A 23,392-nucleotide genomic window follows, 5' to 3' on the forward strand; every position below is an offset into this window, starting at 1 on the left:
TGAGGACCCAGCGAGTTAAAGTCGAGTTTGAGTCCAGGATAAGAGACGAGCAGAATGTTTTTCTCAGGGAGTCTTGCATTTTAAGTGTTTTTTGTTGTTTTTGTTGTTACAGTCAGTATTTCACTGACTTCCTGTGTCTGTCCTGAGAACAAATGCGAGAGGTTCTCATTAGGCAGATCACTCGTTCTCATCACATATTTTGGTCTGGCACCTATAATTTTATGATTTATAATTTTTATGCGCAAATAGCTAATTCAGTGTTTTGTGCTAAAGGTGTCATGAAATGCTAAAACTCACCATGCAAAACGACAGCGACAGTGTTTTAGAGTCAGAGGACGGATCCTTCTGGCAAGATTTTACTTAAAGGGAACGACTGTAACAAACTGAGCTGCCTTTAAATGACTAATTGAGATGTCAAAATAACCATTAATCATTTCAAAAAAGATTGGCATTGGCAAACTGATGTATTACTCTATCACTTTAGCGGTTATGTAGTGTGTGTGCGGTGCGTGTGTGTGTTCACGTCTGTAGGGCTGTTTGCAGTGTGTGTTTCAGACTGTGTGCCGACAGGGAACAGTCGTGACTGGCACATCCATGCCTGGCAAGGATCTCCCTGAAGGATCTCTATTAATATCACTCCTCCACAGTCATGAGGAGGGGCTGCTGCTGTGTGTGTGTGTGTGTGTGTGTGTGTGTGTGTGTGTGTGTGTGTGTGTGTGTGTGTGTGTGTGTGTGTGTGTGTAAGAGAACGTGTCAAATAGCAGGTGAAAAAGCGTGTGTGTGTGTGCGGTCCACGTGCTTGTGTGGGCTCAGATCTATCTGCCGGTCACGCCGCTGTCGGTAAAGGACAGAAAGATGTGAAATGGAAATGAGACAGACAGATAGACTGAAGGTCACCTGCTGCTTGTTATCTGTCATCTGATGTTGTTGCTGCTGCAGAATCGGCCTCAGCTCTTCACCGTCACCCTCAGCTGATTCCTCAGCTATCTGCAGCTCGCGCCATAACTCTCCTCGTGCTCCAAACCGGCTTTTTGAAAATCTCTGGCTGATTCACCGCCAGAATCCGGCGCCAGCTCCGGGGATTCAGATTGGAGCTTTAGCTGCATCAGTGGCTGACTAATCTGATTCGCACTCTCTTCAGGAATGAGAGAGCTGTCGGTTAATTGTCATCATCAGAGCTCCTCAAGCATCAAAGAGTTCAGAGCAGCCATTCCCGACATGGAGGTCGGGACTATCAAAGAGCTAGATCACAGTATGGCATTTCAGTTTAGACTGATAAACCAGCTGCACGGGTGTGTCTGAATTTGGCTAAACTAAAACTAAATGCTTGACAGTTTTTATGGCTTTAATCTTTTTGCTTTTGTCTCGCTGTGTATTTGATTCGATATCAAACCTACAGGTGAAAAGAGACTCAGACTGCAGGCAAATATGATTCGCCAAACTCGCTTTGACATCATTGTTGTTTCGTTTTGAATCTGTAAAGATCCGATCACATTTCAAACCCGAGTGTGGCTTCGATCTGAGTTGAAAATTAAATTTCATGTGGGTTTTTTTTGCTGTCCAGACTTTGTAAACTTCATTTCTGAATCCACGGCCATGCTAGCAGCTTTGTGTCGCTGCACTTTGAGCTACATGCTAACACCAGCGTGCTAACGTACTCACAACATACTGATGTTCAGTTGAGTAAAGTAGCTAAGTGCATTTACTGTAGTACTACATGTTTCCTGTTGTACTGTACTGAAGTACACCTTTGTGGTACTTGTAGTTTCTTTGAGTATCTCCCCCCTCGTGTTTCTTCTTGTCATTAAGTGAAAGATCAGAGTCCGTCTTCCACCACTGCTTATGTTTAGCAGCTATAATGTGGCAAAAAAATGGCTGAATTAATACATTTTATTTACTTTCTACCATTTTATTGAAAGGTGCCCCGTGAGGTTTTCTTCTAAACAACCAAATTGGAATTTTCTGAGGTCTAACAAACGTGCAACGCGATTTTAAATGAGTGTTTTAAATCTGGCTTTGTTTACATCCGTGTTTGCTTCTTGCATCCTCTCCTTCTTCGCCATAGCAGCACACTGCAGCACTTCATGGCGTGTTACTGCAACCTGGTGAGCAGTGGACCAGCGTGACATGATTGGCTGAAATGTGAAGCTGTATGCATAAACAAATAAGGGTCCACACCGAAAACGAGGAACCTTTTAAGCGTCTGACTTCTGAGTGTTTTGCCTTCAAAATTCCCATGATGCAATGCTTTTTGATGGGCAAATTACAGTTATCTGACTGCCTGTCTGGGAAGGGAAAATGGAAAAATGTCTGCTCATACTGACGGTCGTTTGTGTAGGGGATGGTGAGTGAGGAAGAAATTTCAGATGCAGTGCATGAGAGAAACTGCTGAGTGTCCATCCAGTTTAGCAGCAAACACACACACACACACACACACACACACACACACACACACACACATATATATATATATATATATATATATATATATATATAAGCAGCCACCGAGTCATCTCCATCCATTTCCTGTGCACTACTTTTAGCCCTAATCGAGGTTGTAAAACGGACAGCTGGGACGGGGTGCAGCCTGTGCCATGTGAAACACTCATTTTCTGCCGCAGTCATTGATTCCTTCAGATGATTAATAGCCTAATTAAAGGCTTTATGTCTAATTAGTTTATGAGAGGTGCAGTCTGGACAGTAAGCCCCCCACACAACATCTGTTCTGTTAGAGCACCAAACATACTCTCCAGTAATTGAGAGTCCTCAGCTTCTCATGCCTGTGTGCTGACTAATTGCTGGATGTTGAAACGTGTCAGGCTTGTTATTAACATTATTATGTTTGTCCTCCTCATCCTCGTCTCTCTCAGTATCAGCTGTCCCACGTTGGAGCTCTAAAGCACACACTGAGAAGTGGAGCCTGCGGTCGAAGCCTGCTGTGAGGAGTCATGTTGTGCAGCTGCCCCCTGCTGGCGATCAGGTAACATTACATCTACAGTGCTTGAGATTGATCCCACAGTCTGCCAACTCTGGGAATAAATTCAGCTAAATTAAAGGTTCTAATGATCATTAATTGGCCTCTCCCAGCGTGCACTGGGAGAAATTTAGGACTCACTCTCATGCACCCACCTGACTTTTGTGTTTTCACATGTGAATTACGTGATCGCTGCTCATTTTATTTGTATATTGATGAGACATATTCTGCAGTTAGCTGTTGTTATAATGAAATTCAATGACTGCAGCTAAACCGCCACCAATTTGTTTTTCTGTCCCTGGTCAGGGGTTGTCAGATTCATATGAATCTTTTAATGAGGTCTATATTTACTTTGTCACCTTGTTTTTAATTTTCTGACAACTTAAAAGCGCAGAAGCTCATGAATGCAACACTGCCAGGCAGCCAACTCGTATATGTGACATTTCAGAGCCTCTCAGCTGCACCTGAATCCGCTATAATTAGTTTGTTTCCACTGCATTTCAACAAGATAACATATATTGACTGTGAAGATTTAACCTAGATGAAGTAGGTGTCCATTATGCCGAGTTTACTCTTGTAATACTGAACACAACATTATAATTTACGATACTTTGCTGATTTCATTTCCCCTCGAGGATTATCTGAATAATGCTTTAAGACCTTGGACTGTCCACACAGCTGACTTTTGAGGTTAGTTTCTTTAATAGAATGCAGTAGAAATGTTTCTAGTGAAGCCAAATGTGAAATATTATTCTGATTTACCATCGGTTGCTTCTACGGGAAGCCACAGGACAGCAGGTTGAAGCTTGAAAAACCACACGATTCCACGACCGTGTTGTTTTGTTGTTTTCCTCACCTCACAGTGTTGTTGGCAGCATCAGGATCCCTCGCCGAGACCATCTTCACCACCGTCCCGATCTCGGCGTCCTCCGGCAGCTCGATGTAGTACGCCGGCAGGTCAAACAGCGGGGGCTCGTCCACGTCCTCCACGCTCACGTGCACGATGGTGACGTCCTTGAAGGGGCCGCGGTGGCGTAAGGCAGGATCCAGGTGGGTGTTGGCACCTTCCACTTTCAGAGTGTAACTGGGCTTTTTCTCAAAGTCCAGTGGCTGTGTGGTGAACACACATACAGGCGTTACAAAGATGAAACCTTTCATGGTTTCTGAACTTATGCTCTTTGCTGTCAGAACTCTCTATTAATAGAAGTTTCAGTCATAATTCCTTCAAGAAACATTTGAATTTGTGCCAGTTTGACGTCAAAGAATGAATCTCCTGCTGAGCTCAATATACAGTAGAAGTCGATATCTCGTCTTTCTGGGTGGATGAGGGCAAAAATACCCTTTCAGAAATCACCAGTGGAGCTAACGTGCCCGGACCAAGCGATGAAAGATGCAGAAAGGTGAAGGGAAATATGTTTCTCCAAAAAAAGTGAAACTTAAAAGTATTGATTTTAGTGCTGAATTTACCAAAAAACACGAAGAATCAAGCCTGGGTTGTCAACAGTTATGTAATGCTCGTCCCTCTCAAGTCAAAATTAAACTGGCAGATTTTTGAAGGGGGTTTTGTGAACTTTCTTCCTGTATGACTGGAGCCTTTCAGGGTTTCGTATCAGGGCTCTAAACCAAAAAAAAAAAACGTACAAACTCAAACTGTTTCTCCTTCTTTCATGAGTCACACGTCACGTTAGATAAACATGCACCTCCAGCCTCAAAATAAGATTAATTCATGATTGAATAGTACAGAATCTGTAAATAAGGTCAGCTAAAATAAGACGTGCTGTCTGATTAATGTCGATTCGGGTAGGAGGAACGATGAATAGTTAAAATGATCTTTTTCTTGTAGCTTGTAACAAAGATAAAAATAGGTTTAGCCTCTCTGTCGCTTGGTGTACCTTTTTCACCATGATGATGCCGAAAAGGTTGGTGGGGTCGGTGGTGATGTCAAACGTGTCCCTGCCGTCTCCATCGATGATGCTGTACTTCATCTCAGCGTTGACCCCGATGTCCCTGTCCTTCGCCCAGATCCGACCCACCACCGAGCCCACAGGAGCCGACTCTGGGACGCTCATCTGATACAGCCCTGAGGAAACAATAAGAGTGATCATCCTGTCATACCTTCCCCATCTGTTTTACCTCCCCGTACCCTCTAGAGGGAGCCAAACCTCTTCCATCACCTCTTTGGCCGTCCTCTCAAAATCACATCTCAGACAGCTTAAAATAAATGGCTCCATAAACGCCTCACAATTGGGTTATATACTGTCTCACGGGCCGACTTCAATTTCATCTACCGTTTAACCTCAAAGAAGAGGTGACAGCTGCCCAATTTGTGGCGCTCCCTGCAGTCCAAAGTGAAATGCCTGCACATTGTGCTTGACAGAGGGGAATCCCTGAAGCTCTTCACAACCAATCAAAGTTCTATCGAAGTGATGGCGCTAATTGGCGGGGGGCTAGTGATAAAAGTGCAAGTGGGCGGCGGCCGGTGTTTTTCTTTGTCTAGGAGTGAAACTACCCGTCAGCCGGGAGGAGATGACCGCGGACAGTTAGACAACCCCTGACCTCGGGAAGGCGGTAATGAGAGGAGCAGAAATGGGGATAATCAAAGAGACAGCATGGGGCGACTGGTGGCTGAGGGAGTGAACGAGGGAGGAGGGGGAGGAGGAGGAGGAGGAGGCCAGGGGGTAAATGGCCGGGGAGTGGTGTCCAGAAGTGGACAGAGGGAGAAGGGCAGAGGGGCTAACAGCTTGCATGCTCCAGAGAAATGAGGTGGATGGACGCGGAGCCACCCGTTCAAAACAGCAGAGCTCTCGCGGTGTCACTTTGAATTGTTCACACGCGGCGTACAGATGCTGCAGCCCCGTGTTTCATCGCATGCACGCCACCACTACTGTCCCACACGCAGGCACCGGCAGCCACAACACACAACCACAAGTCAAGCATCAACCCCGAAACAAGACAGCGAGCTGTTTTTGAAATTCAGCTGAACTTCAGGGTCGTTTTAGGGCTTTGTGATGATGTTTGTGGTGGTTTCAGCAGCAGATGTCTGCGTGTAGGTTTGGAGATTTAACAATGCAGTGAGCTCACGGTTCAGCACAACATACAGTGCAGCTTTCACTGTTCTCTCATTATAATTCCAAGGGAAGATGTTTTTCTGCAAAGTTGAAATGAAAACAAGCTGTGACTGTACAAAATGTCTGACTTTTTCTTGTAGGTTTTGCTGTAAAATGCAAATAAAAAATCTCTTACATAAAGATAAAGCAGCTACTTTACAAGCAGAACTGCATCTGCATAATGATAAACTGAACAATCAAACCCTACAGGTGGCTTTTTTAAGACTTTAAACTTATCTAAATCATGAATTAATTGCATCCACTGGCTTTTAATTTATGCAAACTGGAACTGAAACAATTAGGAAATTCATCTGCAACTGTTAAGATGATCCTTGAAGTCAAAACTTCAGTGGTTTCAGCTTCTCTAACAGGAGGATTTGCTGCTTTTGTGTTTTTTAACTTTGCCAACTGAACATCTTTGGATTTTTGACTATTTGTTGGACAAAACAAGATGTTTCAAGACGTTAGCTTGGACACTAATTGACTGAAAATAATCCTTAGTTGCAGCACTCATGCAAATGACTGATCATGTTTAGTTCATATTGAGATCCATTTTCAGCTCCATGATGCGTTTACTCGTACGTTTGTATTGCAGTACATCATGTCACACTGTAGTCTTGCACCCCTGACTGCACTGTTTCTCTACTGTTCAGCAAAACTGTCCAAAACTTTTAAAATGTTGCTTCTTCTTGGGCTGTAAGAGCATCAGGAAGGATTAGAGGAAGGAGATGTGGGTTCAGGTAGAGCAGAGAGGAAAGTGAATCAGGAAATAAACCGTAGTAAGACGGAGCGCAGCGAGGAGGAAGCGTTATCCGCCCTTACTCTGGTCAAACATGGGCGGGTTGTCATTGATGTCAGTGAGCGTGATGTTGACCGTGGTGGTGCCGGCGAGCCCCCCCAGCTGGCCGCCCATGTCCTTGGCCTGGATGACCACCGTGTAGTTTTCTCTGGTCTCCCGGTCCATGTCTGCCAGAGACACACGGACGACGCCTGAGGAGGGAAGGCAAGAGGGAAGAGAGGGACACGAGGTGAATGAAAGGTCAGCAGCAGAGAACTGGTGACACAGATTAGGGTCATGTGTCCAAGCGATGGTGTCCTGGAATGTCAACACTCCCAGTGGACCGGACAAGAGGCTGCATGAGCGATTTCTAATTTAACCTGTCATTCATTTGAAGCTTCTGGATTAAACACAACTTCATTACTGGATTGCAACAGAGAAAACGTCTCGTCCAGCCTGCTTAGTGCACAGATTCTCAGACAAAAGGAGACTTAATGTTGTGTTTTACTCTACTCAGCTGCATCAGCTAATATTATGTTTGGCATCTCTGACCTCGTAATCTAAGACTTCAAAGGACATGTACATTTTCTGCCCGACATACAATCACATTAGGAGTTATCCTGCTCAAAGATGCGTCAACTTGTAGGCAAGAGGAGCTGGGAATCAAACCACCAACCTCTAAAATTAATGTTCAAATGTTTTTCAGAGGTCTTGGAGATTACCAAAGCAGCAGGATGTATTTATGTTTAATTCACTTTTCACTTTTCTGTCAGAAACACAAGATAGAGAACATGTCGCTGTGACGGCAGTGCAGCAGGATGAAGGGAAAAAACAGGACTCGATGTGCCAAGAAATGAACACAAACTTTGACTGACAATAAACTGAAGGACAGTAGCTTCTTGAAGACTCGATATGTTGGTTTTCATCGTTGGACAATAGAGCGACTCAGGCTCATGTTAACCATTGCAGCGCACATACATGCGTCAACCTGGTGAAGATGGTTCAAGGATCTCTGCTTTCAGTTCACTCTCTGTTGTCTGGATGCAATTTGTATGCTTTTATCAACAGTGCATTATTGTAGTACTAGAAACATTTATACTTTGTTTGGCCAGATGCAGCAGAATCCAACCAAGGTCAAGCGTTTTGTGCTGAAGAGTAAGAAAAGCAGTGTATGTAACAGTGCCGAGGGTTTGAGCTGTGTATGTTAAAGCTTTACGTCGTGTTCCACCAATGAAAGCCTTGGCGCTGAGCTTGTAGCGGAGTCAGGGAGGCTGATTGACAGCATGTAAAGCTGCTCATGTTGCAGTGATGGATGAACCTACAGCAGCAACAGCAGTCTCAGTGGCTGCTGATGGGCAGCACAGGCTGAGAGGTTTGGCAACAGATTTCTGTGCTGACAAACAAGGAAATGAGGCAGCTGTGGTAAACAATGCCCAGTGACTCTCTGCTTTTTGGAGACTGATGGATTTTTGGAAGTGCTAGCTTGAGTTATGGAAGCTGTTACCATGTGCTGCAGTCACACATTAAAGCTCAAAGAGTTGTTAGCTCCTTATCTTCTCGCTTAATTTAAAATATATTACACTATGTGGTCTGTATGACCAAAGGTATGTGGACACCTGAAAAAAGTATGGTATCATCTCCACATTAGACCCATATGTGACTGTTAAACATCTCACTGGAAAACAATAACAGCCTCCACTCTGCATCAGTCTTTCCACCACATGTTGGAATCAGTTTGCAGGGATTTGCTCCCATTGAGCCCCAGTGAGGCCCAGCACTGATGTTGGGTGGTAAGGCCCAGCTCGCCGCAGCGTCAACATTTCCTTTCGTTGAGGCGAAAGAGGTGAAACCCAAACCAGGAGAGACAGACTCAGTACCAAAAGAGTGTCCACATACTTTTTGTGATATCAACATGTTGTACTGTGAGTTGATTTTAAAAGTCTTCTCAGCAATTTGTCAAAGACTTTAAGTTATTTTGTGTTTCCCCTGAATGAATATTCTAGTTAAATTGTTGACTTGAGAATAAAGTTAGCGTCAAGACTGAATGCAGAGGGAAACGGCTAGCTAGTGAGAAAATAACATTAATTTTTGTACTCGGATTAAACAAGATGTGCCCTCTTAGTGATCACAAGAGCTGTTTGTAGACATACCTTTAACAAGCTAGCTGTTCCCACCTGCTTCCAGCCTTTGTGCTAAGCTAAGATAACTGCCTTGCAGTTCCAGCTCAGGAGGCTGCAGAGGCATGACAGTGAAGTATCAGTCTTGTCATCTAAGTCTCAGCAAAAAAAGCAAATAAGCTTAATGACGTGTATCACATTAGCATTTTTTGTGTTTAAGTATTTTTTTGAACCTTTCTCTTGCGAGTCTTGCACCGCTCGAACACTTCACCGCGAGAGGTCAGCTGCCTCTTTTATCCCGGCCTCATTTTCAACAGAGAAGTCACACTTGGAGCTTAGCACATCTTTTTGTTGAGTGCAAGGAGTTTGAGACGCTGCAAGTTGTAACAAAAGAGCGCCGTGTTTCAGACAAGTGTTCGGTAGTCTCATAGCAACAACAGGAGCCCTGCTGAGCTTCCCACATTCAGAGCTGGTTGGTATACACAAGGGCTTAAAGTGTGGACTGCTAAAATCAGACTGGTGCAATTACAGCGCGGTGCAGTGTTAGAAACAAGGTGGGCAATTAACAGTAGCTGTCAGCCAAGTGTTAGTAAATCCTGACTGTCAGTGGTAGTTTGTCGACTTTATCAGGTCATCTGACATCATTCATACTTATAAAACATTCACGTGGAGCTCATGAAATAGTGAAAGTGGCTGGTGAAGTTTGAAATCTGTCAGACTCAGTGTGTAACGGATTAAAAATGCTGTTTCCCTGGTTACAGATTGTGTTTTAGAGGGAGTTTTGCTGCATGTGTGAAGTCGCACCAGACTTGGCGTCCACTGAAAAGTAAGGCTGGCCCTCCAGGATGCTGTAGACCACACGAGCGCTGTTGCCATAGGTGGGGTCGTCAGCATCTGTGGCGGTCAGCTGGATCACAGATGTTCCTGCATAAACATAGAGGTAGAGATGAGGGTGAGTGGACAAAGTGAGACGAAGAGGAAGAGGTGGATGAGGAGGAGAAAGAAAGATCGGTTACACCCATGTGATCGTATGAATCAAAGATGTAGTTCTGGGTGGAGTTTTTCCATCTTTGGTTGGAGCAGCTCCAGGAATGAATGAATGCTTATTTTCTTCAAAGTAACCACAAAGTAGGTTTATGAATACTGAATGAAGCAGATGGTGACGAGTCTGTAAGAACAAACGACAGCGATGACTCTGCACGGCCATTATGTATTTAGCTTTTGTTCATTGTGGCTGCGAGTCTGCAGCCGCTCGCTTAAAAACAAACACCTCAAACATGCACAGGCAACAGTTTCATTTCTGTCTCCATCCATCTGTCTGCACACATCTCCCCGCGCTCACCTATTGAGGACATTTCGGGTACAGACGCCTGGTAGGGTCCATCTAGAAACCTTGGCTCGTTGTCGTTGATGTCCTGGATCTTTACGATGAACTCGGACTCCGGCTCCAGAGGCCTGTCCGTCAGGCGGTTACGGGCCTGAGCACGGAGGACGTACTGGGCCTTCACCTCCCGGTCCAGCCTCTGGATGGCGTGGATGTCCCCCGTGCTGTCGTCGATGGTGAAAGTGGTGCCCGCGCCCTCACCTGTCAGGATGTACTTGATGGAGCCATCGCCTTTATCCATGTCTGAGTGGAGCTGTGGAGTTTCACATAGATGTTTACAAGTCAGTCAAGAAAGGTTTTATTCCTCCAAAGAAAAGTTCCACGTTCTTAAATGACTTTGGAGACATCTCAGGGGGTTTGGAGGTAACATGGGACGACTAAAAGTGTTCAAATCTGTGCTTAAACTGCAAGTCTCAAAAATCATGACAACACATCCCAGAGAAAACTACATCAACAAAGTGTAACAGCGGTCACAAGTTTAACCAACGTAACAGACATATGGTGCAGTGACATGTTTTTGAGGACATTTAATGAGGCCACATCCACCATTTTTAGAACAATGCAGCAGCACGATGGTCCTAAACACGCAGACGAGACGACTAAAGGACTTTTTGGGGCCAAACAGTGGAAAGTTCTTGATCTGAGTCCAACTGAAAATGTGTCGGAGGATGGTTCAGGCCTGGTGGAGCATACTGCCAAGTGTCTGCTGATTTCTGGATGCGGTTAAGAGACATGAATTCACAAATTAATGATTTAAGTTGCATGTCAACAAAAAAACAAAAAGATCTTTGGTTGCAGCATCTTCAATAATGTGAACGTATTTCTCTGTATTATTATAAAATAAATGTCTTTGAACCTGTGCTAAATGAACTGTAGATGTCCATGGGGGGCGTGTGGTTGTATGCGTACCTTAATACTGTAGCTGTAAGTAGACATCTAATCACAGCTCAGAGCCCGATTGTTGCCACGGGCCCTGCAGTGCAATCAGAAGCCTTTTGTGGCCTGTAAGTGCAAATGCCAGCCTGTTGATGTGCAATCACTCCTTACTTTGTACTTAGAGGGTCTCTGCGAGTGTGATGGAAGCACTCATCATACGCAGAGTGGAATTAAATGCCCCCATTGATGTCTGTCTTGTGTATAATCAACACACAGTGAGCACATAGTGCTGGCAGAAATCACCCCACTCACTCTAAACATAGACTCCTTTCAAGATAGTCGCTTTGGCCTTTGGTCACTAAGTGAAATGACCACGCTGAGGCTGTCGAACTGCTAAAAGTTTGCAACTACAGCGCTCATTGTTGTTATTCTGGTGATAGTTCAGCAGCAATCTTCACAATACCTATCATTCCCCGAGCGGCAGACAATGCAGCTTTTCCTATCTCTTCGGACAGCGTGCCCACCTGCATTCGCTCCTGCAAAGCGCAGCTCGGCCCAGAATATATTTTTTAATCAACACCCCATTGTGGGCTTCAGCCCCGTGTCTCGTGGTGATATATCTCAGCCCGATGCCTTCCCTCTGCTTTATCCACCTTCTCCTGCTCTGATCCTTCCTTTCCACCCAAGCCCATGAAAAGAGGGAGTTTGACACTCAGGCTATCAATTACCCGCTCGGTTTCAGCCCCGGCCCAAAGCCCAAACCTCCGACATCCCCACCACTCTGAATACTAAGCTGAGGGAAAAAGAAAAACCCTCTTGGGGCAGGCTACAGTACATGTTTCTCCTGCTTTGTCATATCCTGCAATGCCTTTCTCTCTCGAGGGGCTCTCTGGGTAGTAGCCTGGCCTGTCAGAATCACTTATTTCATTCAGCTCGGAAAAATTAGGGTGGGCGGCTTGAAAGGAATCAGAGAGGAAACGCTAAATGGGGCAGAGGAGGAGGTAAGATGGAAGTGAATATGCCACAGAACTGTAAGGAATATTTCATACCACATAAGTAGATACAGTACTTTTTTCTAAAGCACTGGTAGCACTCTCTTAGGACTTGTTACTTCTCTGTCTGGTCCAACCATGTGACTTTTTGGAATTCAGTATTTTCCTCGGTTTTCCGGAGCAGCGGAGTGGAAATTAAGTGCTCATTAGGCAGGTTTGCATCATTTCCAAAGGGAAATTTCAGATGATGAGCGGTTTCTACTGCAGTGTTGTAAAAGTCGGCAGCGGCAAATTCAGTCGGAAGTTTGAAATCAGTCTTTTAAGATCGGGCTTTTTAACGTCACCACACATGAGTGCCGAGAGATCTGACATCCAAGTCTGACAGGAATCAGCTTCGACTGTCTCCGAGGTGTCAGATGGACCCATTCGTACTGCTTTAGGGAGTCATTGCTTATTCGAGGGAGGCAGTAAGCACTCAGGTAAGAACTTTGTTAGACATCTAATAAAATGTTGTTTTTTTGGTATGTAAATTAGTATATATGCATAAAAGGATGGGGGTATTAATGAAGTACACCTTTTTGTTTCACTCATGCTGAAATGTGGCCGAGACAATATTTTACCCGAGTTTCATTCAACTCAAAGTTCATCTAAAGCTCATAAAGCAGACCAATTGAGTGTAACAGCAATAGCACTTGAAAATAATTAATAATTTACAAAACAGTCATTATTGAAATTTAATGCTACTAGCGTGTGACAGTTAAAGCTGAAGACAGATCACATCTTAGCTCTCAGTTATAGTTTAATCGACCGATGCAACAAGCTGCTGCTCTGCTCTGAATGTCCAAATACGTTGATCAAGGCGATTAAAATACTGATTGTCTTACTGAAGGATTCTGGCAATTCATCGTCAGTTAGCTGTCAGTTAGCTGTCAGCTAAAGCGTACAGGAAAATGACAAACGCGATTGCTTATGTACAGTACAAACTCTACATTGCAAAGACATGAACTCTTTAAATGTCATTACAAACCAGAGCGGCGTTTCTTTCCATAATAAAACTGTCTGTGTACAGACTCTGAATTCTGATGTTTTGCAGAGAACAGTTTAATTTGTAGTTAAGCTAATTCATAAAGAGAAGCCTGCTAATAGATTTTATCATACCAGTATTTTTATGGAGGACAACTGGCCACAATGATGTCAAACTGATGGGATATTTCATTTTTCAAATGGGTCATTTTTGCAGTGGCTGCCTCAAAGGCTGTAGGCCTACGCATGACTCAAAAAGCTTCACCAAAGAAGAGCTTTTTGATGATGTAATAGCAATTTTCATTGCAGTTTGCAAGATTGTTGTGTCTCTGTGCTGATGATGACTGGCCTTACAACTATTGATCAGATGTTCAATTCACTTCAGCGACTGAGCGATCAAAGTGCTCCTTTGTGAGCATCCCTGGCCTGCTCTTTTCAGAGCATGTCTGTTGTGTTGCAGACGTGCTGTCCACTTCTGTGGAGGGGGGCCGACGGAGTGAAGCCTCCGTTCGAGTCAATTAACTCGATCACTGCTTCCTGGCTCTGATTCAAAGTGGACAGAAGAGAGGCTGCCTTAATGTGGACGCGGTGCATCCAGGGATTAAATTGGCGCTTTATTTATTTATTTTCAGGTGTTGAAGTTTGCTTCTGCCCACCAATGATCTCCTCTTTTGCATGCATGCATGCACTCCGCTCTGGCCAAGCAGCAGATGACCTGTGGGCTGCTGAGCTCCTCCATAGATCGGTTCGTTTGGAGGGTTTGAATGTTAGGGTTGACACCTACACTGATGCACCTTACACACAAGTTGCTTCTGTGTAGGTGTTGCAAACACTGAGGCACCTTACACATCAGGTACACCTTGTGGAAAGGTCATACAGGAAAGCTGCCCTACCAGGCCAGAAATCTGTGGACTTTGCATTTCTTCGGGTTATAGCTGTATGTGTGTACTCACACCATGTACCCAACACTGACCTTTCCAATATAAAGTGGTTCCAGTCCAGTGTACTCCTCCAGGACAAAGAACTGGTTCCACACCCAGCCTCTCTTCACCCTCTGGAGTAGTGCTGAGCTGCCTGCGTTCTCCTCCTCTGCAGGCTTACCCAGAAGGCTGTGGGGCAGAAGGGTCAACATGCCAAGGGCCACAGGAAGCAAAGTGCAGGCAACTGCTGGAAGATTCAGCCGGTCTCCCATTGTTAAGCACAGAGGAGTATCTGAAAGGACTCTTCCTCTCTCTTCACGTGTGCCGTTGTTTCCTGGTTCCCTTTTTCTGGCTGCTGGAAGAGAAAAAAGGAAGACAAATACATCTGAGATTCTTGTCCTTTTAGACAACATCATCCCTTTGTTGTGCCCCTGTCTGTGTTGCGCTGTGGGAGACCTGCAGATGACACATATTCACATATTCTTTTCTCCTGCTTCCAGTTTAGCTGTCTACTGCTGAGCTTTTGTTGAGTTGTTATGAGCTGCGTCACAGCTGAATGAGCTTACGTGGAGGAGGAGAGGAGGTAACATAACAGGAGAGGAAGACGGGGACAACAGGTTTAAAACAAAACATTCGTGCCATCCTGCCACTATTATACCACAAAAGACCAGAAGAGTGCGGACGTCAAGGGTATACGTAACCGTAACGTTCCTGATGAGACGATTAGCTTAGCTTCAAGATGTTTACTGTCACTACTCAGAAGGTAGTTTGTCGTGTTTGTGTGATTAAACAAACCAGGTACATTGCATTAATGGGTTTCGAGGTGTTGGTGTCAGGCTAGCTGTTTCCCCTGCGTTCAGCTTTTGTGCTAAGCTAGGCTAATTGCCTACTGCCTGTAGCTGGAGAAAAAAAAAAGAAATGACTGCGCACTGTGTCCACCAGCCTCAGCGTCTTTCCCTCCACCTTGGGACAATCAGGCATTTCACATTAGCACAAAAAAAGAAGGAGAATATGAAGCACATCCACTCTTTCCCCTCCTTCCCTCCTCTTCCTGTCACAAGGAGAGGTGAGCTCCTTCACACCTCCTGTACAAGGCCCGGGGGTGTGATGTTCTCAGACTGTAGCGTTTCTGTTAACACCCCTGTTCAGATTTACTCACACCATGTTCTACGTGTCTGTCAGCGCTGCACACCGCTCATTACAAGTGCGCTGTTTTCTTTTTTTTTTTTCCATATCTCAGGTTGTGAAGGTCCCGACGGTATTGCATAGATGTTAGATTTCATGCCTCTAAATACTATCTCCCTCTGCATTGCTCTTTTTGATACCAACATCATAGCAATCTTTAAGACCAGCAAGGTCAATTCCGTGAATTTCTTGCAGGAGATGCTTTTTAAGGTTACCTATCGATTTTAGCTAATCAATACTTTTTCACATGCAGCGCATGGCACCTACGCTGCCCGTTTCCATCTGCATCTTATTTTAATGTATTAGGAGGACAGCAGCATCTGCCCGCTTTTCCCGCATTAACGAGCTCGAGGGAAAATAGGCGGATTTACGGTCAAAAGGCAAAGAAAAAGCAGAGTGAGGGGGGAGAAAGGGAAAGAAAGGCGACGAGGCTGTTAGCAGGGGGAGATGGAAAGTTTGGGGCTGAAAAAAGCAGCGGAAGAAAGAGAGACTGTTTGACTCATGGGCTGACTCCATTATGTTTTGTAAGAGAGAGTGCATTGTGCTGTGGTGGACTCTCTGAATCGCCAAACTCAGTTAATCATTGTTGAAGAAGCACAAAAGGCAGGGAAGGGTGGGGGGCGTGGCTGCATTGTCAGCAGGAGGCTGGTCTGTGTGTGTGTGTGTGTGTGTGTGTGTGTGTGTGTGTGTGTGTGTGTGTGTGTGTGTGTGTTTCTGGGCATCCTCTGCACAGACAACCTCCTGCGAGAGCTGCTTGGCAGGATTGCTGACACTTGACCTCGCTGCTCCCCTCTTTTCGCTCCATTCAAGCCGCCTGGTTGCCATTATGAAGTAAAATTAGCTCCCTGTTCATCGCCCACAGACCCTCGGCCTCCCCTCTCAGCTCCTCCCCTGAAAGGTCACAGCTTGCACCCGAGCATTTTGCTCCATTTTGTCGTCCCTAATGAGGTGACATGCTTCTCAATTGTGCTGGCAAAACATTTCACACATCTTTCTTCTGCTAATCTTATGGCATTTCACTTGTTTAAAGAAAAGGCAGCTGGCGTTTGCCACACAAGCTGTGACCGGCGGATGGAAGGGATGGAAAGATGAAGGGATGAGGAGTGAGGTGGAGGGTGGAGGAGCAATCATATGAAAAAGCTTTGCCAGAATTAAGGCGACGAGGTATTTTCCCACCAGGCTAAAACATTCTGCCCTGAGTGAAAATCTGCCTTTTGTATTCAGAAGAAAACACCACAATTTGGAGTTGTTAGTGTGTAAGAGAAAACAGGTAAAGAAGCATCCGATTTTCAGCCTGTTTTGAAAAGAAACCCCTGGAAGAAAAGGTGTTTGTTGAGAAGGAGGAAGGAATTGAGTGACAGTGGGAGAGACGGTGATTGTCAGGGGGAGCAGCTGGTGTGACAAAATGATGGGCCATATTGTTGTATCATCTTACTCCAAGTCCACCTGCTGCTCCATTAACTGCAATCTGACAACTGACTATATCAAACTGCACGAGCGAGCGAGGTGAATGTTTCCTTCCAGTGGAGGAAAACAAACAGGAAACACCTGCTACTGTACGACTGACCGACCACCGCTGGGCTGAGGCAGCACAGAACCGCAATAACGCCGCCTGCTCAGATTAATGAGTCGCTAATGCCCAAATTAACAAGAAAAACATGTTCTATACCTGTTTGGTAACTAAAATTCTCTTGGACGAACCTCAATACTTATTGGGTTCAGGCTGAAGTGAGTTAAAAGTTAAACGATGGGCTAGAAGTTGACAAATGCTTTGTCAGATTCTTCAGACAGCAATCATTTTGTGCATTCAATTGCTAATTTTAGACTGATTGTGTTCACAGAAAATTAAACCCTGATGCATTTGAGAAGTTTGGCTTATTTATTTATGAAGTATTGATTTCGTACTGGCAGTGAAACGAGGCATTCAAGGTAAAAAATCGTTTTGTAAAAGTTTGAGGACACTGAGCTGAAAATAACAAAATAAAATATTGCAAAAAATGTCACATAAACCGGTATCTCGAAACGATCAATTAATAATTCAACTGTTTTTGATTTTTTTCAACCAGGAAAGTCAAACATTCCCCAGTTTCAGCTTCTCAAATATTAGGATTTCTGGCTTTTCTTTGCTTTACGGGATAGTAAAATTTTCATTTTTTATAGACCAAATGATTGACTGATCAGTCATCGCATCGTGGAAAACCTCAACCAGACCTTTTTTCCACCAGCCTCCCATTCACCAATGAGGTTACCAAGTGACAACACTGTGTGTGGTACATTGGTATGGGTTGGCCCTGTTTAAGTGCTATGTGGAGCATTATTAAGTATTAATTTCACAGTAGCCATGTCTGCGCTCCTCTCACCTCAGCTCTAAAAAGAGGCCTCCCAGACTGTGGAAAAGGTCCTTAAAAACTGGGTGGACCCATGAAAAGGGGTCCCACCCACCCCGGCAGGGCAAAACGTCACGGCCAATTTGTTAACCACAATTGATTTTGCACGGTGTAAAGTGACGCCACCGCGAAGGCTGTGCATATCTCCGACCCAGGCGGGGAGTCGATGCACTTTTCTCACATGCGGAAGCTCCGGCATGAGAAAGTGTCTTTCAATAAGCCGAGTACAATGAGCCGAGCGGGGGCTGATGCAAAATGTAGAAGGGTTTTCTTAAATACAGCTGCTGAATCTAATTTCACTTCCCGGGCCGAGTGCGGAGCGTGACAAGCCCCAGTTCCTCAACGAAGCGTAGTTTTTTAATTTCTGAATGCTAATATTTATTTACTTATTTACGCGTAATTAAATTCAGACTCTGGCGCTGCGCGAATTTTTAACAAGCAGGCCGTCCCTGCAGTATGGCCTCTGGTATGTTTTGCTCGTGTGTGCAAAGACGGAATAAAATGACCAGGTCTTGTGGTTTCAGAAGCAAAGGGTCTGTGCCGTCACCGCCTGCAGCACAGACCCGGTTTCCTCAGCCGGCTCACACGGAGAGATGGCAGCCTTCAAAGGCAGAGCCAGGCTAAGGGAGGTGTGTATTCTGGCCAAACTCTCTCAAGATCACACAGCTGTTTGTGTGTGGGTATGAATATGAGTTCTCTGTGGATGCACAGCATGCTTATGTGTGTGCGCGCTACCCTCTATTCGTCCTCATTCCTCTAACCCTGTCCCCCCTCAGGACAGAGACGCTGGCATGAGGCAGGCTTTGAACCTGCCTCTGCCGTGCTCTCTAATTGCAGGGAGCTCCCCGGGCCTCGGTCTGTGCAGCTGTGTGCGCCGCCACCGCTGTGCCGTGACGAGCGTCCCCCTCCCTGCGGCTCGTTTACTGTAAGGTGTTTTTAATTACTCGTCTCTCTCTATCTGCCTTTGTGTGCTGGGTGAGCCTCAGAAGTTAGTTCAGCCCTCTAATAACATGGACCAAAAACAAAGAACCTCTCTTCTGTTTCCGACTACATCTGTGTTTTTGAATCATTCAAACTCTGCACTTATTTTTAGTTGTCTCTCCGATTCCTTAATCCTTCCTCTCGTTTTGGACTCCCTCTCCTCCCCTTCCCTCCCCGATGCATATTTAGTTCATTCATCGCTCGGTGGAGGCCATAAAAGGAGCCTTGTCATTTATGGAGAAATTAAATCACACAAACTGGCATTCATCCCAGGCACTGGTGCATGGAAGTGATGTCACCGTGCATGAGCGTCATCCGGAGAAGTTTGCAATCAGTGTCACTCCGCCGCAAATTAAACGGCAGCGTCTTGGGGACGGATCCTTTCAAATTAATACCGGACTCGTAATCTCTTTTGAATTTTGGGGTTTTTGGGTGAACGAGGTCCATCCTCCACGTGGTGACAGCTGGAGAATCCTCTCGTTTATTAAGACCATCTCCTGTCCTGGAATGTCATGTGGAAAGACATCTCAACCACCATCGCAGAAACCTGAAAGGTGTTGCTAACATGGAAGCCTGTGCACAATGCTCATCTCAGAGGATCCTTCACAGCCTCTTGCTGACACTGATAATAGCAAGAAAAGTCTCTCTGCCCCGACGAGAGCACACATGCCAATCTAGTGTCTTATTTGTCAGCCTGAGCTTACAAGACGGCGATAGCTTAATGGGTTTTACGGGAAAAAATGAATCTGTCCTCATCTTGAGAAACTAGAACCTTGGCTCAGGCTGAGGAATGAGGTCTGAATGCCAAACAGAGGTCCGTAAAAAGCAGATAGGCATTCCTCTCCTTCAGCATGACTTGTTTGAAGTAGCGACAGTGCAGACGTGCTGAGAATTGGAGCCACGCTTTGAGCCCGAGCTCGTGTTCACAAAAGTTTTTTTAATGTGCCACCAAACCCCCGCCCCCCCCACCGGCTGAGGCAGGGCTCCGAGTAATCACCGTGACCTACTTTTGACAGCCAGACATGCGATATATTTGTTTCTGTAAACATTGCTTATCAATTAACGGATAAAAAGTAAGAAGTATTGATTCGGTGCAGTCATGAAATAGTGCTTCCACCTCGTGTCTTATTCATCTCGGCACTCTCCATCTCCACTCAGTGCTGGAACGCTCAGTTACAGCTGACAAATCCCCAGTCACCCTTAAATCATCCTCCACATTCCCTGTTTACAGCTTGAAAGTATTATTGGCGTTTCTCATTGGCACTGTTGTGTTTCAAAACATGACCGGTGAAAGTCAAGGATCATTTTTTTTTTTTAGCAAAAAAATTCCATGCCTTACCTTTTTCCTTTTCAACTTTATTCCTCTTTCTCAGTCCTTCTTCTTTGAAAAATGCTCGTTTTTCTTCTTCTCTTACCGCTTTGTTCTTCTTCTCCCTGCACGCTCGCTAAATTTCCCTTGTAAAAGTTGTGAAACTACTGCCTGCAGTGCATCAGTTTCCCTAAAGTCACCTTGAGTCCACGCTCCCTCTCACTGTCCTCTTTGTAAAGTTTCCCCTCTCTCCATCGATATATAAATATATATATGTTCTCTTGCTGCCTCTACTCTGTCAGCCCTGCCGTCTGCCTCTCATAGCTGTCTGCACACTCTCATCCCCGGTGTTGACTATCTGGGCACCCAATCAGACTAAAGGACCAATTGTCCCCCTCTTTACAATCAGTGGGACGGCCTCCTCCGGCTCCAGTGTGATCCAGCTATCTACAACCTCGGGCATGGGAAGGAGCGGTAGACGGGGAAGAGGTGGAGAAAGCATAAGAAGAGGAGGGCAGAGAAAGAGTCGAAGGGGGGTAGATTGACACCAGGATAGGGGTGAAATTACAGCGAGGGGGGGGATGGAAATCAAAGAGGTGGCAAGCAAGGGATGCAGGAATGAGAAGAGAGAGGCATGAGGGGGTAGCCTAGATAGCGAGCAGTGGAGGGAAATGCTCCTGCATGCACCACAAAAGCAACTCATTTCATTTCAGGGTATTTGCAAGTGAATAAAATGACCAACATGGTGGGGAAGAACTCGGGAGTGTGTGACGGCTGGGAGTGTGTGTGTGTGTGTGTGTGTGTGTGTGTGTGTGTGTGTGTGTGTGTGTGTGGAGATTGCCGGGAGTGCAGGGTCCTTGGATCGCCGACCAGCCAAGTAGAAAAACGCAAAGGATGAAAAAATCACCTCCCCTCGCACTCCGGCGAACCTGCCCTAATGCATTTTAATGAGCCAGTGTTGTACACGGCTGGATCTGTAGAGGGATTTATGGGCATAAAAGATGAAGCTTTAAACTGCATTATATTCCTCTGCTTGCCCAGTCAGAGTCAAAGCAATTAGTTTTCCAAATTGGCAAAAAGATCCTGAAAAATTAGGTGCACGCCAATACGCACAAAAAGCGCAGCGGAAGATTAGTCATGGTCACGGAGATCTGATCCCTGTTTAGCACTGAGCGAGAAAATAGCAGTGTTTCATTTAAGCAATCACGGAATTAATGCAGCAAAAAGAGGTTTTCAGAGTTGAGTCTGTTGCATATATCTCCTCAGGAGGAGAAGGACTGGGAGAGTGAAATCATATTGGAGATGTACTCAACCATGTTTAAACAGAAATGAGAATATATTACACAGAAACAAGAAGTGTTCCAGGCTGCTGCTTGGCTTCTTATTTGGTGTTTTTTCATTACATAGCCTGAACTGTTTTCATATTATATTTATAGTCAAAATAAAGTGACGGCTCCACACATAAGACAGCAAAGTTCTGAGTTTCTCCACTATTCGTAGCCCAATGGGGCAACTTTGCTCTTTTTTTTTCCACTCGACAGCCCTTTGACTCTCCTTAATCTTCCTGACAGAGTAATTTGGTGTGTTGTACAGCTCTAAAAATACAGATGAAGGCTGTTGTCACCCTCCGAGCCAGATGGTCAAAAGGTTGTACTTCTCCATCGGTTCAATATGTTTTTTCTTTCTCCCACTCTGTCCCTTTCAATATGTCTTCTTTCTCATTTGGCAGGTCATTCTTCTTCACCGTTGGCCTCCCTCCCTTCCCCACTGCCCTCCCCATCGTCTTTGTCTCTTTGAAGACCTGACTGGTTAGCGCCCCAGTCAATCTGTCAGCGAATGCTTGACTGGACCCCCAGAAAAAGGCAGGGGGCTCCCTCTTTGTCAGGGCAGGCCATGGAGAGGGTGGCATTCAGGCCCATTGAACAACACCTTCCATCACTGTGGCAGAGCAGAGGGTCATAATTGGCAGAACAAATTGAAGCTATAGGGCTTATGGAAGGGCCTCTGTCTGCTTTCAAAGTCTGTTATGGTGGTGGACGTCTGGAAAACAAGTCCCTTCGGGTCCCTTCACAAAGGCCCAGATCCGCCGTAGAAATAGATTGGATACAGTCATGTTCTGCATGTTGCCGGACTTTGGTTTTGTGATAGTCTGCAGGATGTTACAGGGACACGGTGCTTTCACGCATCGGATGGAGAACGCCTTCTCTTAAGGTTCGGCTTATAAAAGCCGTGACTTGTTCTGTCACCTCAGAGCACCGTTCACCAAGACTTACAACAGATTGTTCAGGTCTTTCATCAGGAAAGCAGATTTCATGCTTGTTAGAGTTACATATCCTCTCTGGACAAGTATCCTCTCAATTACCATTTGTTAACACTTCATTAATCAGCCTAACATTATCATCTTGTTAGTGATTGTTTCCCTTAAGAATCTGTCTGCTCTGATACGAAGTATACAGACAATCACGATTCTGTTTATATGAAAAACTATCTATCATACTAAAATACTGTCTGGTATCCTGATATAGGAAAGTAATAAATAATGCATAATCAAGTTTTCCACAAAGCTCAAAACACCAACGCTTATTGTTTTCGTTGTAAACCCACACACTGGGGTCTGTGTCTTGTATAAAACATTTTTAGTGATAATTATTTCTTTGGCTTTTTTCATTTAGTTCAGAAAATGACAGAAAAGTGAAAAATGCCTGTAGAAACTACCCAGAGAACTACGTGACATCTTCAGTTGTCTTGTTTTGTTCGACCAACAGTCCAAAATCCCAAATCCTCACAGCTGACCGCTCAATAAAACCCCCTCTGAACAGTAACTGACCAATACTTTTTATACGTTCCTACAGTTTTCTTTGTGGGATCAAACATTTAGTATTAGCACTGACAGTGACTGAGTTGATCATACTGGTCTTCATTTGGCTGAATTAGTCTCTATTTCTACTCTTCATTGACAGATTCTGTCTTTCTGTCATGTTACACCCTTCCTCTCCCCGTCCCTTTCCTCCACGGTATCTTTTTATTTAATTATCCCTTGCAGGCCAAACCTTTCCTGATGGTTTCAAGAGCACATCACCTCCTACTGAAACCATGCTCCCAGAGCTATGACCACCACTGCTTTTCAGATGGCTTCTTTCTGCCTGAACCTGCACAATTTGATAACAGCACCAATTTTAGCTGCGACCACCAACAAAGTCTTAGATTTGGTCAGTTGTGTCACCAACTACGTGGGCATGGGTGACATTTTAGAGATCTGTATGTCATGAAATACACTCTCCTGACCCTCTCTCCTAAATAACTTAAATAAGCTCTTAACAGTGCTGTATATCCAATAGCAAATTAAACATGATGACAAC

General features: G+C 45.0%; 1 protein-coding gene across 2 annotated transcripts in view; it reads right to left on the minus strand.

Annotated features, from left to right (window-relative positions):
• LOC143340158 (cadherin-20-like) overlaps positions 1–23,392 on the minus strand; it is a 73,272-nt gene that overhangs the window by 10,347 nt on the left and 39,533 nt on the right. For both annotated transcript variants that reach the window (XM_076761803.1, XM_076761802.1), the window contains 6 exons: positions 14,225–14,526; positions 10,319–10,613; positions 9,781–9,900; positions 6,904–7,071; positions 4,867–5,054; positions 3,831–4,084 (listed from right to left, as the gene is read on the minus strand). In XM_076761803.1, the coding sequence (XP_076617918.1) occupies positions 3,831–4,084; positions 4,867–5,054; positions 6,904–7,071; positions 9,781–9,900; positions 10,319–10,613; positions 14,225–14,443 (1,244 nt within the window). In that variant the 5' untranslated portion in view covers positions 14,444–14,526. The remainder of the gene's footprint in view (positions 1–3,830; positions 4,085–4,866; positions 5,055–6,903; positions 7,072–9,780; positions 9,901–10,318; positions 10,614–14,224; positions 14,527–23,392) is intronic.

This window comes from Chaetodon auriga, chromosome 21 (genome assembly GCF_051107435.1).
Source record: "Chaetodon auriga isolate fChaAug3 chromosome 21, fChaAug3.hap1, whole genome shotgun sequence".
Taxonomy (NCBI): Eukaryota; Metazoa; Chordata; class Actinopteri; order Chaetodontiformes; family Chaetodontidae; genus Chaetodon; species Chaetodon auriga.